Here is a 19,937-nt window from a genome sequence, read left to right on the forward strand (position 1 = left end):
GATCATCTTGTTTGTTAGTTAACAGAACTTTATGGCTGCTGCTTAACCAGTCTGATATCATTAGCATTAATGACAAACAAGCTAACTCTCCTAGTTGTTTCTCCGGTTGCTTCTCTCTCCAGCCTCCCTGGCGGTGTCCTGCTGTCGCTGCGCTGCACAGTCCAGATAATTTCTCCCGTTAGCTTAACAACAGTCCTTAACAGTCCTTCCATGGATGTATAAAGAGTCCTTCAGGCTGCTACAACAAGCTAACTGTTGTGTTGGCTAATGCAAGGAGCTATCTACTGCTGCTACTCTGCCTTACAGTGGAGAGAATTGAAGATGAAATCTGGAAACTATCATTGGACCAACTCGATGTCAGTATTGTATTCTGGTTGTTGATTGGTTAGAGAGGACAGCCTCCCTTGGAGCATCATTTTACGTGTCTTGGCCAATCACAGATTAGCATGAAAAAAAAATGAAGTACATTAAATCGATGTAAGAGATCCCGCCCTGCGGAGGACAGCAGGCACTCGTCCTACTCCGTCCCCCCCCCCCCCCACCACCACTTCACACACACTGCTCTTTCTCCTCCCGCCCTGTTGAAGCATTTTAACCAGAACTTCAATAATGGATTTTTTCCAAAGAAGAGAGAAAAAATATTTTATAAATAATACTGAGATTTTGTAATGGTTTATTTCAACCAAATATTCTTTTTTATATTTTGATTTTCCACTCGCCTCTCAAAAAATAGAGGAGCAACCTCCTCTGCCTCTATGGACCAGCCTCCACTGATGTGAAGTGTCCAAAACACTGAAAACGTTTCTATTTGCAGATGATACAAGTTTACTTTGTTGTGGGGACAACATGGAACAACTTTTGGATACAGTGGAAAAGGAACTGAAAAAGCTGAAGAGTTGGTTTGATGCAAATAAACTTACATTAAATTTAGGTAAAATGAAATTCATAATCTTTGGTAATCGTTCAAATAACTCAAATAAGAAACTCATGATAAATGACGTAGAAATCGAAAGAGTGACTGAAATTAAATTTCTTGGAATGATAATCAATAAATTATGCTGGAAGCCACATATAAATGATATTAATGTTAAAATATCAAAATCAATTGCAATACTATATAAAGCCAAAGATCTTCTAAATCAAGCTTCATTACACACCTGATACTGTTCCTTTATACTCCAATATACAACTTACTGTGTAGAGAAATACATATAAAACAAACATTAATCAAATCTTCATCCTGAAGAATCATAAACAAAACTACTTATAGAGAACCAACAAATGCACTCTTTATTAAATTAAAAACACTAAAATTCAAATATCTGTTTGACTTCTAAACTACCCAAATCATGTACAGAGTAAAAAATCAATAATTAACTAAAAATATCCAAAGGTTGTTTCAAATGAGAGAAAGTAAACATGACCCGAGAGAAACTTCTATGTTGAAAAAGCATTTAGTCAGAACATATGCAAAATATCATTGTGTCACAATCAAAGGAGTTAATGTATGGAACAACTGTGGTGAAGAAATGAAAACGTGGAACACTAAACAAATTTAAAAGACTTTTTAAAAATATTGTATTGAACAGATATGGGTTGGACATGTGACGTTTTGTTTCCAACCTGATTGATTTGTTCTTGTGTTGTTTCAGTGTTTGGTTTGTAATGATTCTGACTGTTCTGTTCTTGTTTTGTCTGATTTTTTGGTTTTTATTTGATCTGATAGAGATGGGTATCATGGACACTTGAGGCAGAAAAAAGGGGGAGGGAGGTGTAGGACTAGAAAACTTCTTCCTTCCTTTTCAAACATGGAATGCCTTATTTGAATTGTTAACTGGGATTTTGATATATATGTTTGCTTTGTCTTTGGAGGGTCTCCACGCCAAAAGATTAAAACAATGTGTCTTTGCATTCTCCAGACAACAAGTCTTTAAACAGTTACTAGGAGCTAACTAATGTTAATATAAAAGCATAAAACAGAAAAGCTACTAGCACGCCACACCTGCTGCACCTGCCTGCCACCATCTTGTCTGCACCTCAATACTATGGACCAAATTCTTCTTGGGCTTCCCTTCACTTACTGTTACATGGATGATATCCTCATAAGTGGGTCAGATGAGGAAACCCACCTAAGAACCCTGTATGTGGTCCTGGGAAGGCTGGAGGAGTATGGCCTGCATGTCAAACAGGAGTCAGTGTACCTGGATCACATTATTGATGCTGCTGGATTCCACAAATCACCAGAGAAGGAACGCACTACTGTGGCTGCTGCTGTACCCACTTACTTCAGCCAACTACGTTCTTTGCACAGAATGATCAGTTATTATGGTTGGTTCATTTTAACCATCCTGAAATATCACTGCTGCATAAGGGAGAAAAATGGCAGTGGACTACAGCTTTCCCAAAAGCAAAGGAGCTTCTAGTATCTCACAAGGTGCTGACACACTACAATGCTGAGCCGCCCCTCCGTCTCACCTGTGACACCTCACCCTACCGGGAAGGTGATGCACTCTCACACAGTATGCCTGAGAGCGAGGAAAAGCCCGTCGCCTACACTTCAAGAACGCTCAGCAAGGCAGAATAGAACTACACCCAGACTGAGAGGAGGCACTGGCAGTAGTCTTAGTACACAAGTTTCACCAGTATCTCTATGGTAACAAGTTCACACTGCTCACTGATCATCACCTGCTGACCTCCATTCTGAGTTCCCTAAAGCCAGCCCTTTCTCTAAAGATTGTGAACTCAAACTAGACAGCTTTATACCTCTCCAGAAGCAAAGCTAAAAACAGTCTGGTCCCTAAATGGACACTTCCACAAACCGTTACACCTTCTTACAAACAAGTATGGTCTCTAGAACAGCAGGCTTAAAACAAAGATATCTCTAGCTAACCCCAGAGGTCAGCAAGCAACCCTCAGATAGAAACAGGTTCAAGAGTTCAACTAGCCTAGGAGTAGGATTTCTTCACCAACATGTATCCCCAAAATGACAATGACATTACATCACATTCAGTTGATAACAAACATTGACTCCTTAGTTTGAAGACATTTGTAACATATATACAAAAGATTTATAAAATGATAACCTACTATTCAATTTTCTTTCACAATGTGTTCTACATGTCCCAGTTGGACACACTACCAATCAGTAGCACTGAGATCAGACGCAACATCATGTCTGACCCCATTCTGTCTTGTGTCCTGGAGATGGTCACTGCTGGTCGGTTTCCAACTATAAAAGACTCTGGTGGTGAGCTGTCACCCTTTCTGGTTCGTCAGCATGAGCTTCACACAAGCACACCCAGGTGTACTGAGGATGAAGAGTTTGGCTTGGAGTTACATCTGGTGGCCAGGCAGCGACTCCCAGACAGAACTCCAGGCCAAATCCTGCCACTCCTGCCACCGGGTCCAAAAAAGACCAGGTGTTGCACCTCTACAACCTTGGATGTGGCCTTCCAGTCCATGGGAAAGGATTCACATGGATTTTGCAGGCCCATCTGAGGGGCACACATACCTGGTGGCTGTGGATGCACATTCCTAATGGCCTGAGGCACTGATCCCAGTATCCCCAGCAACGCCGCCACCAAAAACACTCCAAGGCCAGAAACTTTGATGTTGGAGAGCCTGTCCTTGTTTGTGACCACTGAAAGGGGGAAAAGTGGACACAAGGTGTTGTAATGGCACAAACTGTACCAGAGTCATACAAGATAAATGTAGGAGCACAAGGAGTAAAGAAACACCATGTGGACCAGATGTTGGCACGTTCAGAGCAACCACATCAGGAGACTGTAGGCTCTGAAGGGCATCCTCCTTTTGTAGTACTACACCTTACCCTGGTACTAGCCTCAACCTCAAAATAATGGAAATCTAGTTCCTTTAACTAACAAGACATCTGACACACTCCACTCCACTGAACCACCCCATGCTGGAGATATTCAAGTATCAGAGACTAATAGACACTATCCCTTGAGGATGATGAAACCACCTGAATGTTAACAAGCTGAGAGAAAGGACTAAAAGAGTTGTGCAGCGACATAAGAGACTGTATTTAGTTCTAAGAGAAAAGGCTTCCAACATACAAACAATATACTGGAAAGAAATGAAACTCCCATTCCTTATTTTATGTTAAAGAAAAAGTATTTTTGTTTAATTCTAACAACATATCAAAGTTGGGAAGAGATGTTATATATCTAATGATTAATGGCCAGATGTTATTTGGCGTGGTGAACACATTGACGTTCTAAGCCTTTATATGTCGGTATGTACCAGTGAACTACTTTTCCCCACAGTAAAAAGTCTGAGTGGGGATGAAGCCAACATGTCCATGTGTGTGTCAAGATCATTTAAACATAGACATATAAGTGAGCAACAAAACAAACAACAAAACCGTCACATCACAGCGGGGCGGGGCTTATGGGCTCTGACTTGCTGAGTGGGACAAAGGCACGCACCCCACTCAGTTAAACTGTCCGAGAGAGAAGAACGAGCGTGCCCAGGAGAAAAAAACAGAGGTGGAGACATTAAAACTATCCAACAGGAGCACAAACACATTTGATTGGCAGGAGAATCAACCAATGGAAGGCCATAAACTGCTTATATGGTTCAACCTCTGTTTAGTCTCACTGGTGAAGTTTCCGTCTGAATTTTAACTATTTAATTTATCAAGTCCATATCATTTTAATTGATATGACTGTTAATTGATACATATATATGTGGTTCTGGAGAAATAAGCCTGTTCCAGACAGGTACATTTTGAACGGGCACTACACTAGTACAAAATACATAACCTCACAAAACTATCTTTGTTAAAGTAAATAAATTTACGCTACATTAATGGAGCTACAAATAAAGATAAATTAGTGTTACATCCCCAAAATTAATCCACAGTATGAGGAGAGTAACATATAGAATCAACCCAGGGACAAAGAAACAAAGAAACTGAAGTATATTCAACAAATCAATAATTAACAATGTGAATAAAATGTACAAAAGCATACAAAACGATAACTGAAATATACTTTCTAAAAAGAAGAAAGATGGATTAGATAAGTATTATAAATAGCAACTTAACTTTTAATTTTTAAATGAAAAGAGCTAAACACAAGACTGAATACACTCCCTCTGAAAGGGAGGTTGAGTTATCGACCCCGGTGCACCACAACTCAAGTACTGAAAGGTTTGCAACCAGCACACAGCACATAAAGCTGCCGACTGGCTCACTGAGCCTGTCTGCTCGTCTCTCCTGGTCTTCATCCTCCATCCAGAAAAAAAACATACACCACACTACAACAGTAACAGTTAGCTTACAGCACAATAGTGAGCTAAAGCTAACGCCATGTTAATGTTTTTGAGTTGCCAATATGACCTTAATTCTGTCACTTTGATATCATCTGTTCTGGGTTCATACAGATTAATACATCAGATGTTGAAGAAGTTATTTTAACTGGTTCTGTGAAGCCATCAGTGTGAAGTCTGTAGTCAGTCTAGATCTCCTCACTAGCAGCTTTATAGCTGTCGACTGTCACATGATTGAACAGCCAATTAGATTTACTGTAGCAGCTCCAAAGAAGCTGCTTGGTCACAATTTGAATTTCCTGCTCTTTCCCTCTATAGAACCTCAGTGAACTAAACCATTTTACCAAACATCACCACTCAGTAAACCTGTCAGAAGTGTGTGTGTGAGTTTTCTTGCCTCACAGTGTGTGAAAGTGAGCTTGCAAACCTGCAGCTGGATGTGTTACAGGTACTGGGCTGCAGCACCCATAAGCAGTTATATGTATCCTCAAATACAGGAAACAAACCTGAGACAGAGACGTGGCTTGCTGTTGCTGAATCATCTACAGTTGTGAGGAGAAGCTCAATGCTCCTGACTACAGTCACTGGCGCAAACCACGGTGTCACACTGCCACCTGTTGTCGAAAAACTGCTACAGCAGACCAGTTATTCTGGTTTAAAACCAGTTTACTCGTATAAAAAAATGAAATGCAGATACTCTCTCAAACACACGAAAACCAAACAATTACATTTACCCAAATGTGATCATACTTCAGTGGGCGTCACAGATGCTCAGACTTAAAACACAAAGTTTGCAGGAAACCTAAAAGTTTATAATACTAAGATTACAGGTACAAACCCCTGTTCTCAAGCACACCTTTTTACATGATGTAATATTCCATAATCCCTGTGGATGGTGGGTCCACAGAGCAACTCCATGTTGCTTCTTCAGGCTGTGTCTGACCAGGCTCCATGAGCCAAGACCCGACCACCAGAGACTCCTCAGCCGGGCTCCAGGAGGAGACCTCCTGAGATGAATTATATTTCTGTCTGTAATGAGATGAATTATATTTGTTATAGTATATAAGGTGGTAAATAAAGATCAGTATCAAGTTGTAAATCTCCTTTCTCCAGACTCTGTCAGGCTGGTGAATGGGACTAGTCTGTGTTCAGGCAGACTGGAGGTGAAGTCTGAGCAGTCGTGGTCCTCAGTGTGTGAAGCTGACTTTGACCAGCAGGATGCAGAGGTGGTCTGTAGGGAGCTCGGCTGTGGGGCTCCTTCAGTCCTCCAGGGGACGCTCTATGGAGAAGTGGAGGCTCCGATGTGGACCAAAGAGTTCCACTGTGGAGGCCATGAGTCTGCTCTCCTGGACTGTGGAAGATCAGACTCAGCTAGAAGCACCTGCTCACCTGGCAAAGCTGTTGGACTCACCTGCTCAGGTAGAAGAGGAGCTGCAGCTTTGATTTGGCTTCATTTCTGTTCTAATGAAACTCACTTTATTCTTTTACTGATGACTCTCTTGTTTCTGTTCAGAGCCTGTCAGGTTGGTGGGAGGAGCCAGTCGCTGTGCAGGTACACTGGAGATGAAACTGGGAGAGTGGAGACCAGTGGGTGACTCTTACTGGACCATGAAGGAAGCAGCTGTAATCTGCAGAGTTCTGGACTGTGGCTCTGCTGTTTCAACAGAAAACAGAAATGAGCCCTCAGACAGATCTGTACAGGAGATCAATCGTGACTGTGTTCAGTCTGGATCTTCACTGAGGGACTGTGCATCATCATCATCACGTTCCTCTTCCTCCATCATGGAGCTCACCTGCTCAGGTAAGTCCATCAGTGACATCATCTATGACAGTAATATTTTCCTTCCTCTGTTGCAGTCAGTCTTGGGGAGTAACAGAATATATGGAACAGTGTTACATAATTAGGATCCAAAAAAAAGGTAAATGTATTCTGTTAAAGTGACAGAAAAAAAGAAATAATCAGATTATCCATATATTTAGTAAAAATGGGGATTATTAGCAGGGTTACAATTTTAAACGACATTTTAAAATAAATCAATCAATCAATCAATCTTTATTTATATAGCGCCATATCACAACAGAAGTCATCTCAAGGCACTTTTCACATAGAGCAGGTCAAGACCGTACTCTTTAATTTACAGAGACCCAACAGTTCCCCCATGAGCAAGCACTTGGCAACAGCGGTAAGGAAAAACTCCCCTTTAACGGGTAGAAACCTCAAGCAGACCCCGGCTCTTGGTGGGCGGCCATCTGCTTTGACCGGTTGGGTTGAGAGAGAGAAAGAGAGAGGGAAAGGGGGAGGGGGGACAGAAGAAAAACAATGACAACAACAAACAACAACAAGCACAAGCAGCAACAGCCAGGGAAGGATGTCATCAGGACTGTGAAGGACCGCGAAGGTTCGGCCCGGGAGTCAGGTTTTCCTGTGAGATGAGAAAGCACAAAAAACTCCGGGGAAGAAGCAAAGTTAGTGACATGCATTGATGTTACATGAATGCATACAGATGGAGAGGAGGAGGAGGAGAGAGGAGCTCAGTGCATCATGGGAAGTCCCCCAGTAGTCTAGGCCTATAGCAGCATCACTAAGGGCTGATCCAAGGCGAGCCTGGTCGGCCCTAACTATAAGCTTTATCAAAAAGGAAAGTTTTAAGCCTACTCTTAAACATAGAGAGGGTGTCTGCACCCCGGACTGAATCTGGTAGGCGGTTCCATAGAAGAGGAGCCTGATAGCTGAAGGCTCTGCCTCCCATTCTACTTTTAAAGACTGTAGGGACCACCAGTAAGCCTGCATACTGGGAGCGCAGTGTTCTAGTGGGATAATACGGTATTATGAGCTCTTCAAGATATGGTGGTGCCTGACCATTAAGGGCTTTGTAAGTTAGGAGAAGGATTTTAAATTCTATTCTAAATTTAACAGGAAGCCAATGTAGTGAAGCTAAAATGGGAGAAATGTGGTCTCTTTTTCTAGTTTTAGTCAATACACGTGCAGCTGCGTTCTGGACCAGCTGGAGAGTCTTTAGAGACTTGTTAGGGCAGCCTGATAATAAGGAATTGCAATAATCCAGCCTAGAAGTAACAAATGCGTGAACTAGTTTTTCTGCATCTTTTTGGGACAGGATGTGCCTGATTTTTGAGATATTACGTAAGTGAAAAAAGGCAGTCCTTGAAATTTGATTTATGTGGGAGTTAAAGGACATATCCTGATCAAAGATAACTCCCAGATTCCTTACGGTGGTGCTGGAGGCCAGGGTAATGCCATCCAGTGTAGCTATATCATTAGATAATGTGTTTCTAAGGTGTTTAGGGCCAAGCACAATAACTTCAGTTTTATCTGAATTTAGTAGTAGAAAATTGCAGGTCATCCAGGTCTTTATGTCGTTAAGGCATGTTTGGAGTTTGTTTAACTGATTGGGTTCATCTGGCTTCATTGATAAATATAATTGGGTATCGTCTGCGTAACAATGAAAATTTATGGAGTGTTTCCTAATAATATTACCTAAAGGAAGCATATATAAGGTGAATAGAATTGGTCCAAGTACAGAACCTTGTGGAACTCCGTGTCTAACTTTTGCCTTCACGGAGGATTCATCATTCACATGTACAAACTGTAATCGGTCTGATAAATAGGACTTAAACCAGGTTAATGCAGTTCCTTTAATGCCAATTAAATGTTCCAGTCTCTGCAAAAGGATTTGATGGTCAATTGTGTCAAATGCAGCACTAAGATCTAACAGGACAAATATAGAGACAAATCCTTTGTCTGATGCAGTTAGGAGGTCATTAGTGACTTTCACCAGTGCTGTCTCTGTGCTATGATGCCTCTAAATCCTGACTGAAAATCCTCAAATAAACTATTGTTATGTAGAAAGTCACATAACTGATTAGAGACTGCTTTCTCAAGGATCTTGGATAGAAATGGAAGGTTAGATATAGGTCTATAATTGGCTAAAACACCTGAATCAAGAGTAGGCTTTTTAAGAAGAGGTTTAATTACAGCTACTTTAAAGGACTGTGGTACATAGCCTGTTACTAAAGACAGATTGATCATATCTAGTAAAGAAGTGCTCACTAAGGGTAAGACTTCCTTAAGCAGCCTAGTTGGGATGGGATCTAAGAGACAGGTTGATGGTTTAGCTGAACAAATCATTGAAGTTAGTTCAGACAAGTCTACTGGAGAAAAACAGTCCAAATATATGTCAGGATTTACTGCCGTTACCAAGGTTCCTGTGTTTGGGGAGAGAACGGTGCCTGTTGAGGGCAGGAGATGGTTAATTTTGTCTCTAATAGTTAGAATTTTATCATTAAAGAAGCTCATAAAGTCGTTACTACTGAGAGCTATAGGAATACATGGATCAGTAGAGTTATGACTCTTTGTCAGCCAAAGTGCTGAAAAGGAACCTAGGGCAGTTTTTATTCTCTTCTATTAATGCTGAGTAATAGGCGGCTCTGGCATTACAGAGGGCCTTCCTATATGTTTTAAGACTATCTTGCCAGACTAAGCGAGAATCTTCTACTTTGGTGGAACGCCAAATCCTTTCCAATTTTCGCGATGTTTGCTTTAATTTGCGGGTTTGGGAGTTATACCATGGAGCTAACCTCTTACGTTTTATTATCTTCTTTTTTAAGGGGGCGATGGAGTCGAGTGTTTGTCTTAGTGAGCCTGCAGCACTATCAATAAGATTATCAATTTGGGAGGGATTAAAGTTAACATAAGAGTCCTCTGTAGTATTGAGACATGGCAGTGAATTCAGTATTGACGGAATTGCTTCCTTAAATTTATCTACAACACTATCAGATAGACATCTAGTGAGGACATTTTTATCTAATGGTGTGTAATCCAGTAATAGGAATTCAAAAGTTATTAAAAAATGATCTGATAAAATAGGATTTTGTGGAAAAAATATTAAATGTTCAATTTCAATCCCATAAGTTAGAACAAGGTCTAGGGTGTGGTTAAGACGGTGAGTGGGATTATTTACACACTGAGAGAAGCCAATTGAGTCTAATGAGATAAATGCAGTGCTGAGACTGTCACTATCAACGTCCACATGAATATTAAAATCACCTACTATAATTACTTTATCTGTACTAAGGACTAAATACGACAAAAACTCTGAGAATTCAGGTAGGAATTCAGAGTACGGGCCAGGAGGACGGTACACTATAACAAATAGAACTGGCTGTAAAGTTTTCCAGGTTGGCTGGGAGAGACTAAGAACAAGGCTTTCGAATGAGTTACAATTAAATTTAGGTCTAGGGTTGATGATTAGAAGGATGTACTACAATGCATGCGTACACATAGGCGTCCTGCACATCTGTATCCAGCTACTGGACACACTGAGCCGGGGGACCCACAGCAACACTGTCCCGTCCTGCAGTCTGCTGCTGGGGCTTCTCTGGCTTCTTCTTGCAGCTCATGATTGTGATGTTTCTCGGTGGGGAGCAGCAACATGTGCACCTGTGTGGTGTGAAGTGTGACACAGTTTTAAGGTCACATTTCTCTCAGATACGCCAAGTACCCGACATTACGGTGCACCTTGTGTAATAAGTACATGAGTTTATATCTCTACTTCAGAATAGACAGCTCATTCTCTCCTGTGTACCTCTGGTGTGTTTTATCACAGGAAGAAAACCTCTATTCAATATACTGAGCATCTGATTTGCTGAAGGTTTCCAGGCAGTTATGAGCAACAGTAACTGTGACAGACATAACATGTGCATGGTACTATATCGCTTGTGTTTTCTTTTTAATTCAGTAGGTGGACAGCAGATTTGTTCATAAATAGTATGTGTGGTCTTATTCTATGTATTAATCTAAAACAGAGCATTTTCTGTTTGCCTTGTAAAAGGAACAGATTTTATTTTTGCTTTATAAACTGCACTATGTGGTCATGTGCTGTGCCTTTTCATTGCAGGTCCATAGTCTACTGTCTGATACTGATAGGGATGTGCAGACGGTCCAGTATTTTCTATTTGTATCTGTATTTGTTGAGGCAGCAAAATTATTTGTATTTGTAACTGAATAAAGGTGGAGAGAGGCTATTAATGTGCTTCCACAGTAAGTGATTATTTCCTTTATTCTGTTTAATAATATCAATGAAAAAGTAAGCTTTAGCCTTCCTAAGTTCATTTACTACTCTGTTACGGTGGTTTTTAAAGAGACGCATATCTGTATCAAGACCAGATTTCAACACCTTTTTGAGCAGATAGTCTCTATTCTTCATCAGAGTCCAGATATGTTCTGTCAACCAGGAAAGATTTGCCTTTTTGTGTCTGTTACATGATTTATTAATAATAATATTAATAATAATAACAACAACAACAACAACAATAATAATAAATGTGTCCTTATTATGGATGCCACGGTGAGGAAATTTTCCCACCGACTAATAAACTCGTGACAACACCAGTGTTACCAGTTACACCGGACATTCTACAAAATAAGATATTTGTCAGTGACGCTCATCTATAGAGCGCTTACTTTGATCTTTAACATTAGATTTTTAGTCTAGATTTTCCCGTATTTAAGAGTTAATGACGGCGGGCTTCAGGCTGCTGCCAGCGGGTTTGTCCTCCGTGTGCAGCCAAAAGACGACCGCCACTTAGAACCAGAACCGGAGCAACTCGCCTGCCATCCGGGGAGAGACACACCGAGAGCAGGCTGAGCAGGCAGAGAGCGGGAGAGTTGCTGCCGAAAACAAGCACCGAGACCCGGGGACACATGAGAGCAGCTGCTCGCTAACAGCTAGCGTTACGTTTGTTTACAGCAGCAACAGACGTCTCACTCTGATACTTTTTGCTGCGACTCTGTTGCTGCAGACGTTCCTGAAGCAGACAGTCAGTTTATAATTGTAGCGTCCGTCGTCCGACTCAGTATTGATAACACGCTTAATACTTTACAAATTAGAGATTTTTAAATTGATGACTGTGGGCGCTGACACATGGAAATTAAATAAATCGGCTTGTCTCTATAGAAAAAAGCTAAACTACGGTATGGGCAGTGGGCAAGTCATGTAATCGGTGTATGTCCCAACACCGTGTAACACCGCTAACATCGACCACCGTGGCAAGCCTAGTCCTTAGCATTATTAACAATATCTATAACACTCTAACAGAACATCAGTTTCTTCAATGTTAGTTAACCTATTCCAATCTGATCTGTCTCCAGCTTTTCATCTTTATCTGTTTACACTTTATGTGGTTCTGAACGTGTCATTTTACCAACAAAGTGAAATTCAGATTTATAGCATTGTTCTATTGTGACAACAGATTTATGTTCTCATCAAAAACTGACAACATATCACATGATTTACACGTGTTTCCTGTGTATTTTCTCAGTATACAGAAATATATAAAGTAGCACAAAGCTTATAATGTGATACAGGAACAGATCAGTGCTGAATACTAGAAAGACTGAACACTAAAAACATTCACAGATCTAAAAGTGTGGGTTCACAAAAGTATTAATGCACGTATCAAATCTATGACTTACACAATCTGATCTATATGCACGACATACAAAATATAGTCTACAAAGCTGACATGTTAACACTTGTTATTCTAGTAACTTTAAGCTTATTACTCAATATACGACTCAGCTTAAAAACAAACTAAAGAAACTGTCACAACAAGCAGCCAGACCTCCTTCACACTCATTCACTAATCACACAACATCAACAGGTGACTGAACAACCACTCAATTAAAAACTGGATCAATTCCACATGAATGAATGAGTCATTCCAGACATCTGTAACTTCAACAAGCAAACTACCCACAACACATTATATATATATCTCTGCTGCATTCTTGTTAAGGAGATAAATTCACACAACAGCCGCACAGAGACATTTAACCATCAGAGATGAAATTAGCGACCAAAGAGACAGAGAGAGAGAAGCTGTATCTGACTCACGTTATCTGATGTCTTCTTCTTTCTATCATGGAGATGAAGTATTCATGTCATAACATCCATTTGTAACTGTTGGTCATCTTGTTTGTTAGTCAACAGAACTTTATGGCTGCTGCTTAACCAGTCTGATATCATTAGCATTAATGACAAACAAGCTAACTCTCCTGGTTGTTTCTCCGGTTGCTTCTCTCTCCAGCCTCCCCAGCAGCGTCTTGTTGCTGCGCTGCACAGTCCAGATAATTTCTCCCGTTAGCTTAACAACAGTCCTTAACAGTCCTTCCATGGATGTATAAAGAGTCCTTCAGGCTGCTACAACAAGCTAACTGTTGTGTTGGCTAATGCAAGGAGCTATCTCCTATCCTTACAGTGGAGAGAATTGAAGATGAAATCTGGAAAAACTATCATTGGACCAACTCAATGTCAGTATTGTATTCTGGTTGTTGATTGGTTAGAGAGGACAGCCAAATATTCTTTTTTATATTTTGATTTTCCACTCGCCTCTCAAAAAATAGAGGAGCAACCTCCTCTGCCTCTATGGACCAGCCTCCACTGATGTGAAGTGTCCAAAACACTGAAAACGTTTCTATTTGCAGATGATACAAGTTTACTTTGTTGTGGGGACAACATGGAACAACTTTTGGATTCAGTGGAAAAGGAACTGAAAAAGCTGAAGAGTTGGTTTGATGCAAATAAACTTACGCTAAATTTAGGTAAAATGAAATTCATAATCTTTAGTAATCGTTCAAATAACTCAAATAAGAAACTCACGATAAATGACGTAGAAATCGAAAGAGTGACTGAAATTAAATTTCTTGGAATGATAATCAAATTATGCTGGAAGCCACATATAAATGATATTAATGTTAAAATATCAAAATCAATTGCAATACTATATAAAGCCAAAGATCTTCTAAATCAAGCTTCATTACACACCTGATACTGTTCCTTTATACTCCAATATACAACTTACTGTGTAGAGAAATACATATAAAACTAACATTAATCAAATCTTCATCCTGAAGAATCATAAACAAAACTACTTATAGAGAACCAACAAATCCACTCTTTATTAAATTAAAAACACTAAAATTCAAATATCTGTTTGACTTCTAAACTACCCAAATCATGTACAGAGTAAAAAATCAATAATTAACTAAAAATATCCAAAGGTTGTTTCAAATGAGAGAAAGTAAACGTGACCTGAGAGAAACTTCTATGTTGAAAAAGCATTTAGTCAGAACAAATGCAAAATATCATTGTGTCACAATCAAAGGAGTTAATGTATGGAACAACTGTGGTGAAGAAATGAAAACATGTGGAACACTAAACAAATTTAAAAGGCTTTTTAAAAATATTGTATTGAACAGATATGGGTTGGACTTGTGACGTTTTGTTTCCAACCTGATTGATTTGTTCTTGTGTTGTGTTTGGTTTGTAATGATTCTGACTGTTCTGTTCTTGTTTTGTCTGAATTTTTGGTTTTTATTTGATCTGATAGAGATGGGTATCATGGACACTAGTGGCAGAAAAAAGGGGGAGGGAGGTGTAGGACTAGAAAACTTCTTCCTTCCGTTGTTTATTTACATCTCAGTAACATCTCATTCACTGTATACTGTGCATTGCCCTTTTGTTCTCATTGAACCAGTATTTACTATTATTCATTGTCTCTCGACATATTTTCCATGTTCATAAAACATGTACAAAAATGAAATGTCAAACCCAGTACAAACACATTTTGTCTTTGTGTCACTTTCATATCTCTTCATTCATATTTCTAAATAAAGTTTTGCTATAGTTGCATCATAAATGCACTGACACACAGATACTACCAAGTATCACCTGGACTTGCACATAACAGTACTCATAACTGCACATCTTTAGAAATGTCTACACTTATACATATAAATATTATACAATTTAAACATGACAAGTCATTTATGGAGCAAACCAGTATGTAAAATTAACCAAAATATTGGAGACGTGGCCCAAACTAACACTTTAAGATTGGCATGTCCGCTAACAGACAGACGTGTGCACCTTCTGCCATTTTTGTTACTCTCAGCGGCCACTTTTGTAAAAGTGAGACAAACAAACTCTTTCACCTCCCGTTTTACTCTTATACTTAAACTGAAATTATCTCTCAGCATTAGCTGATCAACTACAGCAACTTCTGTGAGTTTTGACACATTAATAACCTGAAATACAGGAAAGAATGGTGAGACAGAGACGTGGCTTGCCGTTGCTGAATCATCTACAGTTGTGAGGAGAAGCTCAATGCTCCTGACTACAGTCACTGGGGCAAACCACGGTGTCACACTGCCACCTGTTGTCAAAAAACTGCTACAGCACACCAATTATTCTGGTTTAAAACCAGTTTACTCATAAAAAAAAGAAAGATAATGTAAAAATAAAATGCAGATACTCTCTCAAACACACTAAAACCAAACAATTACATTTACCCAAATGTGATCATACTTCAGTGGGCGTCACAGATGCTCAGACTTAAAACACAAAGTTTGCAGGAAACCTAAAAGTTTATAATACTAAGATTACAGGTACAAACCCCTGTTCTCAAGCACACCTTTTTACATGATATAATATTCCATAATCCCTGTGGATGGTGGGTCCACAGAGTGACTCCATGTTGCTTCTTCAGGCTGTGTCTGACCAGGCTCCATGAGCCAAGACCCGACCACCAGAGACTCCTCAGCTGGGCTCCAGGAGGAGACCTCCTGAGATGTATTATATTTCTGTTTGTAATGAGATGAATTATATTTGCTATAGTATATAAAGGTGGTAAATAAAGATCAGTATTAAATTGTAAATCCTCTCTCTCTCCAGACTCTGTCAGGCTGGTGGATGGGACTAGTCTGTGTTCAGGCAGACTGGAGGTGAAGTCTGAGCAGTCGTGGTCCTCAGTGTGTGAAGCTGACTTTGACCAGCAGGATGCAGAGGTGGTCTGTAGGGAGCTCAGCTGTGGGGCTCCTTCAGTCCTCCAGGGGGTGCTCTATGGAGAAGTGGAGGCTCTAATGTGGACCAAAGACTTCCAGTGTGGAGGCAATGAGTCTGCTCTCCTGGACTGTGGAAGATCAGACTCAGCTAGAAGCACCTGCTCACCTGGCAAAGCTGTTGGACTCACCTGCTCAGGTAGAAGAGGAGCTGCAGCTTTGATTTGGCTTCATTTCTGTTCTAATGAAACTCACTTTATTCTTTTACTGATGACTCTCTTGTTTCTGTTCAGAGCCTGTCAGGTTGGTGGGAGGAGCCAGTCGCTGTGCAGGTACACTGGAGGTGAAACGGGGAGAGTGGAGACCAGTGTATGACTCTTACTGGACCATGAAGGAAGCAGCTGTAATCTGCAGAGTTCTGGACTGTGGCTCTGCTGTTTCATCAGGAAACAGAAAGGAGCCCTCAGTCAGATCTGTATGGTGGATCAATCCTGACTGTGTTGAGTCTGGATCTACACTGAGGGACTGTGCATCATCATCGCTCTATTCCTCTTCCTCCATCATGAAACTCACCTGCTCAGGTAAGTCCATCAGTGACATCATCTATGACAGTAATATTTTCCTTCCTCTGTCACAGTGATAGTCGGTGGTTTCCATTGGACTGAACTGTAAACTTATCCAGGATGACGGCATCCTAAAGGGTAGAGAAGTTAGCTTGTTCCTGGAGGCTCATTGCTTCAAACTGAGACAATCTGCAGCTTTAAGCAACCTGCTGTGGTTCACTCACACACCCTGCAGTTCTCCTGAGCAGCTCAGTCACATCCACCTTACAAGCAACACATTACAAATTAATATAGTTGTTGCTTGCTGCCTGAACAAATAAGCAACTGTTTGCTAACAAGTTCAATATATCAACTTAAAGCTGATGATATGTCAGTGTGGTGTTCACTACTTGTTCCTGTTGGAAACTATTGTGCCTGCAGTGTTGTATGAATGTCTTATTAACATGTTGATCAGCTGTTTTCTGTCTGATCTGAAGGCAGCTGAGGATGTTAATCTGTTTCCTCCTCTGCTCTTTGACTCCTCTGTATTACACATGAATGTAGGAGTTCTCTGTGTTGTGTGATCACCTCACTGATCAACGTTCATTTATTTGAACAAACAAATGAGGAGAAAACAACATTCAGCTTCTAACAGAGGAAGAAGGATTCATCATCTCTCTGTGTTTACAGACCTGCTGCTTCAGCCAATCATCTCTGTGTCTTCTACCATGGACGGGGTCTCCGAGGCCCAGCAGCAGGGGTTTCTGGTGCGTCGGGGCTCCAACTTCACCATCAGCTGCTCCGTCCAGCCTCAGTACCCAGGAGGCTCCTTCCAGCTCACCTTCACCTCCTCCAACACAGCGCACAACTACACCCAGCCAGCTGTCAATCACTCTGCTGACTTCCTGTTTCCTGCTGCAGACCCCGCCCACCAAGGAAGCTACAGCTGTGTTTATGGCGTCTATGCTTTTGATCATAACTTCTCCTCTGAGAGCCGTCTGCTGTCTCTCACTGTCACAGGTAAGCTGAAGCAGAGTGTGAAGCTCAGTGGAACTGAGACGTCACACTCACTTTGTTTCCATGTTTGTAAAAATGATAAAAAGTCATCAGGCAGCAGGACCGACCCAGCGACCTACAGAGAGCTGAGGCAGAATCTGATGAAGGAACTGTAAACTGTTTCCTTCCCGGCTTCTTTAATGTTATTGAACCATAACAACTGTGTTGTAGTGAAAAGTAAAAGACAGCAAACGAGTCAGTGAAGCCAGATAAGCACTATAATGATAATAAACAGGACTTTACATGATGAGCTGAATGTCATCAGGAGAACTCAGAGCTTCACCAGGATCACATTTGATTTAACTGCATGTAAAGATGTTGATTGTTAACAATCAGTTGAATCATTTCAACCAGACAGGAGCTTTAAGGAGACAATCAGCAGACTTTCATTCATTCTTTCAAACCAGCTGTAAACACATGAGTTGTTTTTGTCCATCATCAGCATACAGAGGAGATCAGATGAACTTATTCTCTAAGAGCTCAATCAACAAGCTGCTTCACACTTCAGTGATTTTAGGAGATTTAACGTCACTAAAGTTTCTGTTTGATGGGAGCTGTTGTTCTCATGATGTCATGTGATCTAATGTGATGACTGAATGTGTCTCGTCAGATCCAACAGTTCATATCATCAGACTGGTCGTCCTGCCGGTGACTCCGCTGTTGGTCGTCGCTGTCGTCGTTTTCATCCTGAAGGTACTGAACACATGTTTGTTGTTTAGAGGACTGGTTGAAATGAAGCACTCAGCCTGTTTATATTGAACTGAAGAGAGGAGTGATGCAGTAACTTAGATCTGTGTTGTCATGTCTCTCCAGGCCAGCAGGGGGCAGAAGTCAGACCCACAGGAGAACATTGAGCTGGATTCTTATAACCTCGGTGTTTCCAGAGCTGAAGGAGAGCCGGCTGAAGAGGAAGGAGCCCAGGGAGCAGAGTAGGACCTCCAAGGAGCCACAAACCACCGAAGAAGAAAATCATCTTTGGGTTCATCTCCCCTCTCAGTCTCAGCCAGGTTTTTGCAGCCCAGTACGGCGAGGAATGACGTCCATACTGGTCGATTCCACAGCTTCTGATTTACATCCAGCACCAACGCTCAGTGCCACAACAGGAAGTAGTGAGACCTTTATTAAGACCAGTAGAAGAAGAGCAGAGAGGAGATCTGATTGGACCATTTGTAACATGATTATCTGTATATAGTTATATTTTATCATCATTAACTTCTCTCATGTGAACAGCTGTAACTGTTTTTTACTTAAATATTTTTTTGAATCCAGAGTTTTATGGTCTCATCTGGATAAATGTTGAGTCAACAAATCATTTAAAAATCCATCCAGTTGTTTGATGGTTTATATCTTTTTTCTTCACTGCCTTTTATATACTATATACTACTTATTCAGCTGAAATGTGTTATTGCTTTTTTTTTCAGAGTATTTGCTTTTTGAGTTAAAGAAACAGAATAAAAGAAAAAGTTAGAGTGAAATCAAATGTTTTATCTTTGTTTTGCTGTTTTCAGGGGAAAATTCTTTTGTTTGACAGAATTTAAAGCACATGTGTTTCTGCTGAATGTTCACTCAGCCTGCATTTATTGGATGTGACAGTTTCAAGCAAATAAATCAGTTTCTAATGTATCAATAACACTTTTATACTTTGCTGGTTTCATTTTGAAGGTTAGACCCACAAAATATTTTAGAAATGTCATGATATTCTGGCCTCTCTCCACTGAAAATAAAATAATACAATTATTATTTATTTGTTTTAGCGCAGACTTAGACTGCGTCTATGTTAAAAGGACAGTTCACAGTTTTTCAAGTGTGTTAAACCAGCAGTCAGGTGTCCATATGAACAGTGAAAGAGGTTTTCCTCGCTGTAATCATTCCTCCTGTTCATACTGGATATTAAAAGATCCTTCAAATGTGCTTTCAATGGAAGTGATGGAGGCCAAAATCCACAGTGTGTCCAGACAGTCATTTAAAAGTCTCTGTGAAGCTCAAGCAGGAGCATGCATATAATCTATAGTCTGAAGCTTATATTCAGCTTCAGCAGTCTGAGTTAGTCATATCAAGTGGATATCTGACACATTTACAGTCTTTTTAGCATCAAAATCCCTCTTTGTGTTTCCTCGGACAGTGTTTCCCTGTTGAGCTGCGGTGGAAGTATAGTAACAAAAAGAGTTACTTTGGCACTAAAAAGACTG

The 19,937-nt window shown here is 40.5% G+C and overlaps 1 protein-coding gene and 1 long non-coding RNA gene across 4 annotated transcripts; one reads left to right on the plus strand and one right to left on the minus strand.

Moving 5' to 3' along the window:
* The first annotated feature begins 6,852 nt into the window (after positions 1–6,852).
* Positions 6,853–19,574, plus strand: LOC122983784. 3 transcript variants are annotated; one of them, XM_044353900.1, is made up of 4 exons: positions 6,853–7,093; positions 17,383–17,712; positions 18,359–18,441; positions 18,562–19,574. In XM_044353900.1, the coding sequence occupies exons 1-4, from the start codon at positions 6,856–6,858 to the stop codon at positions 18,679–18,681; spliced, it is 771 nt and encodes a 256-aa protein (XP_044209835.1). In that variant the 5' UTR covers positions 6,853–6,855; the 3' UTR covers positions 18,682–19,574. The 3 variants fall into 3 exon arrangements, with proteins under 3 accessions (XP_044209835.1, XP_044209836.1, XP_044209837.1); XM_044353901.1 differs by lacking the exon at positions 6,853–7,093 and adding an exon at positions 16,703–16,731; XM_044353902.1 differs by lacking the exon at positions 6,853–7,093 and adding an exon at positions 16,757–16,851.
* Positions 11,100–11,348, minus strand: LOC122983804. The gene is made up of 2 exons (XR_006403763.1): positions 11,312–11,348; positions 11,100–11,271 (listed from the first exon to the last, which is right to left on the minus strand). It is a non-coding gene; the product is annotated as an uncharacterized LOC122983804 (long non-coding RNA).
* Positions 19,575–19,937: the final 363 nt, after the last annotated feature.

This window comes from Thunnus albacares, chromosome 6, assembly GCF_914725855.1.
Source record: "Thunnus albacares chromosome 6, fThuAlb1.1, whole genome shotgun sequence".
NCBI lineage: Eukaryota > Metazoa > Chordata > Actinopteri > Scombriformes > Scombridae > Thunnus > Thunnus albacares.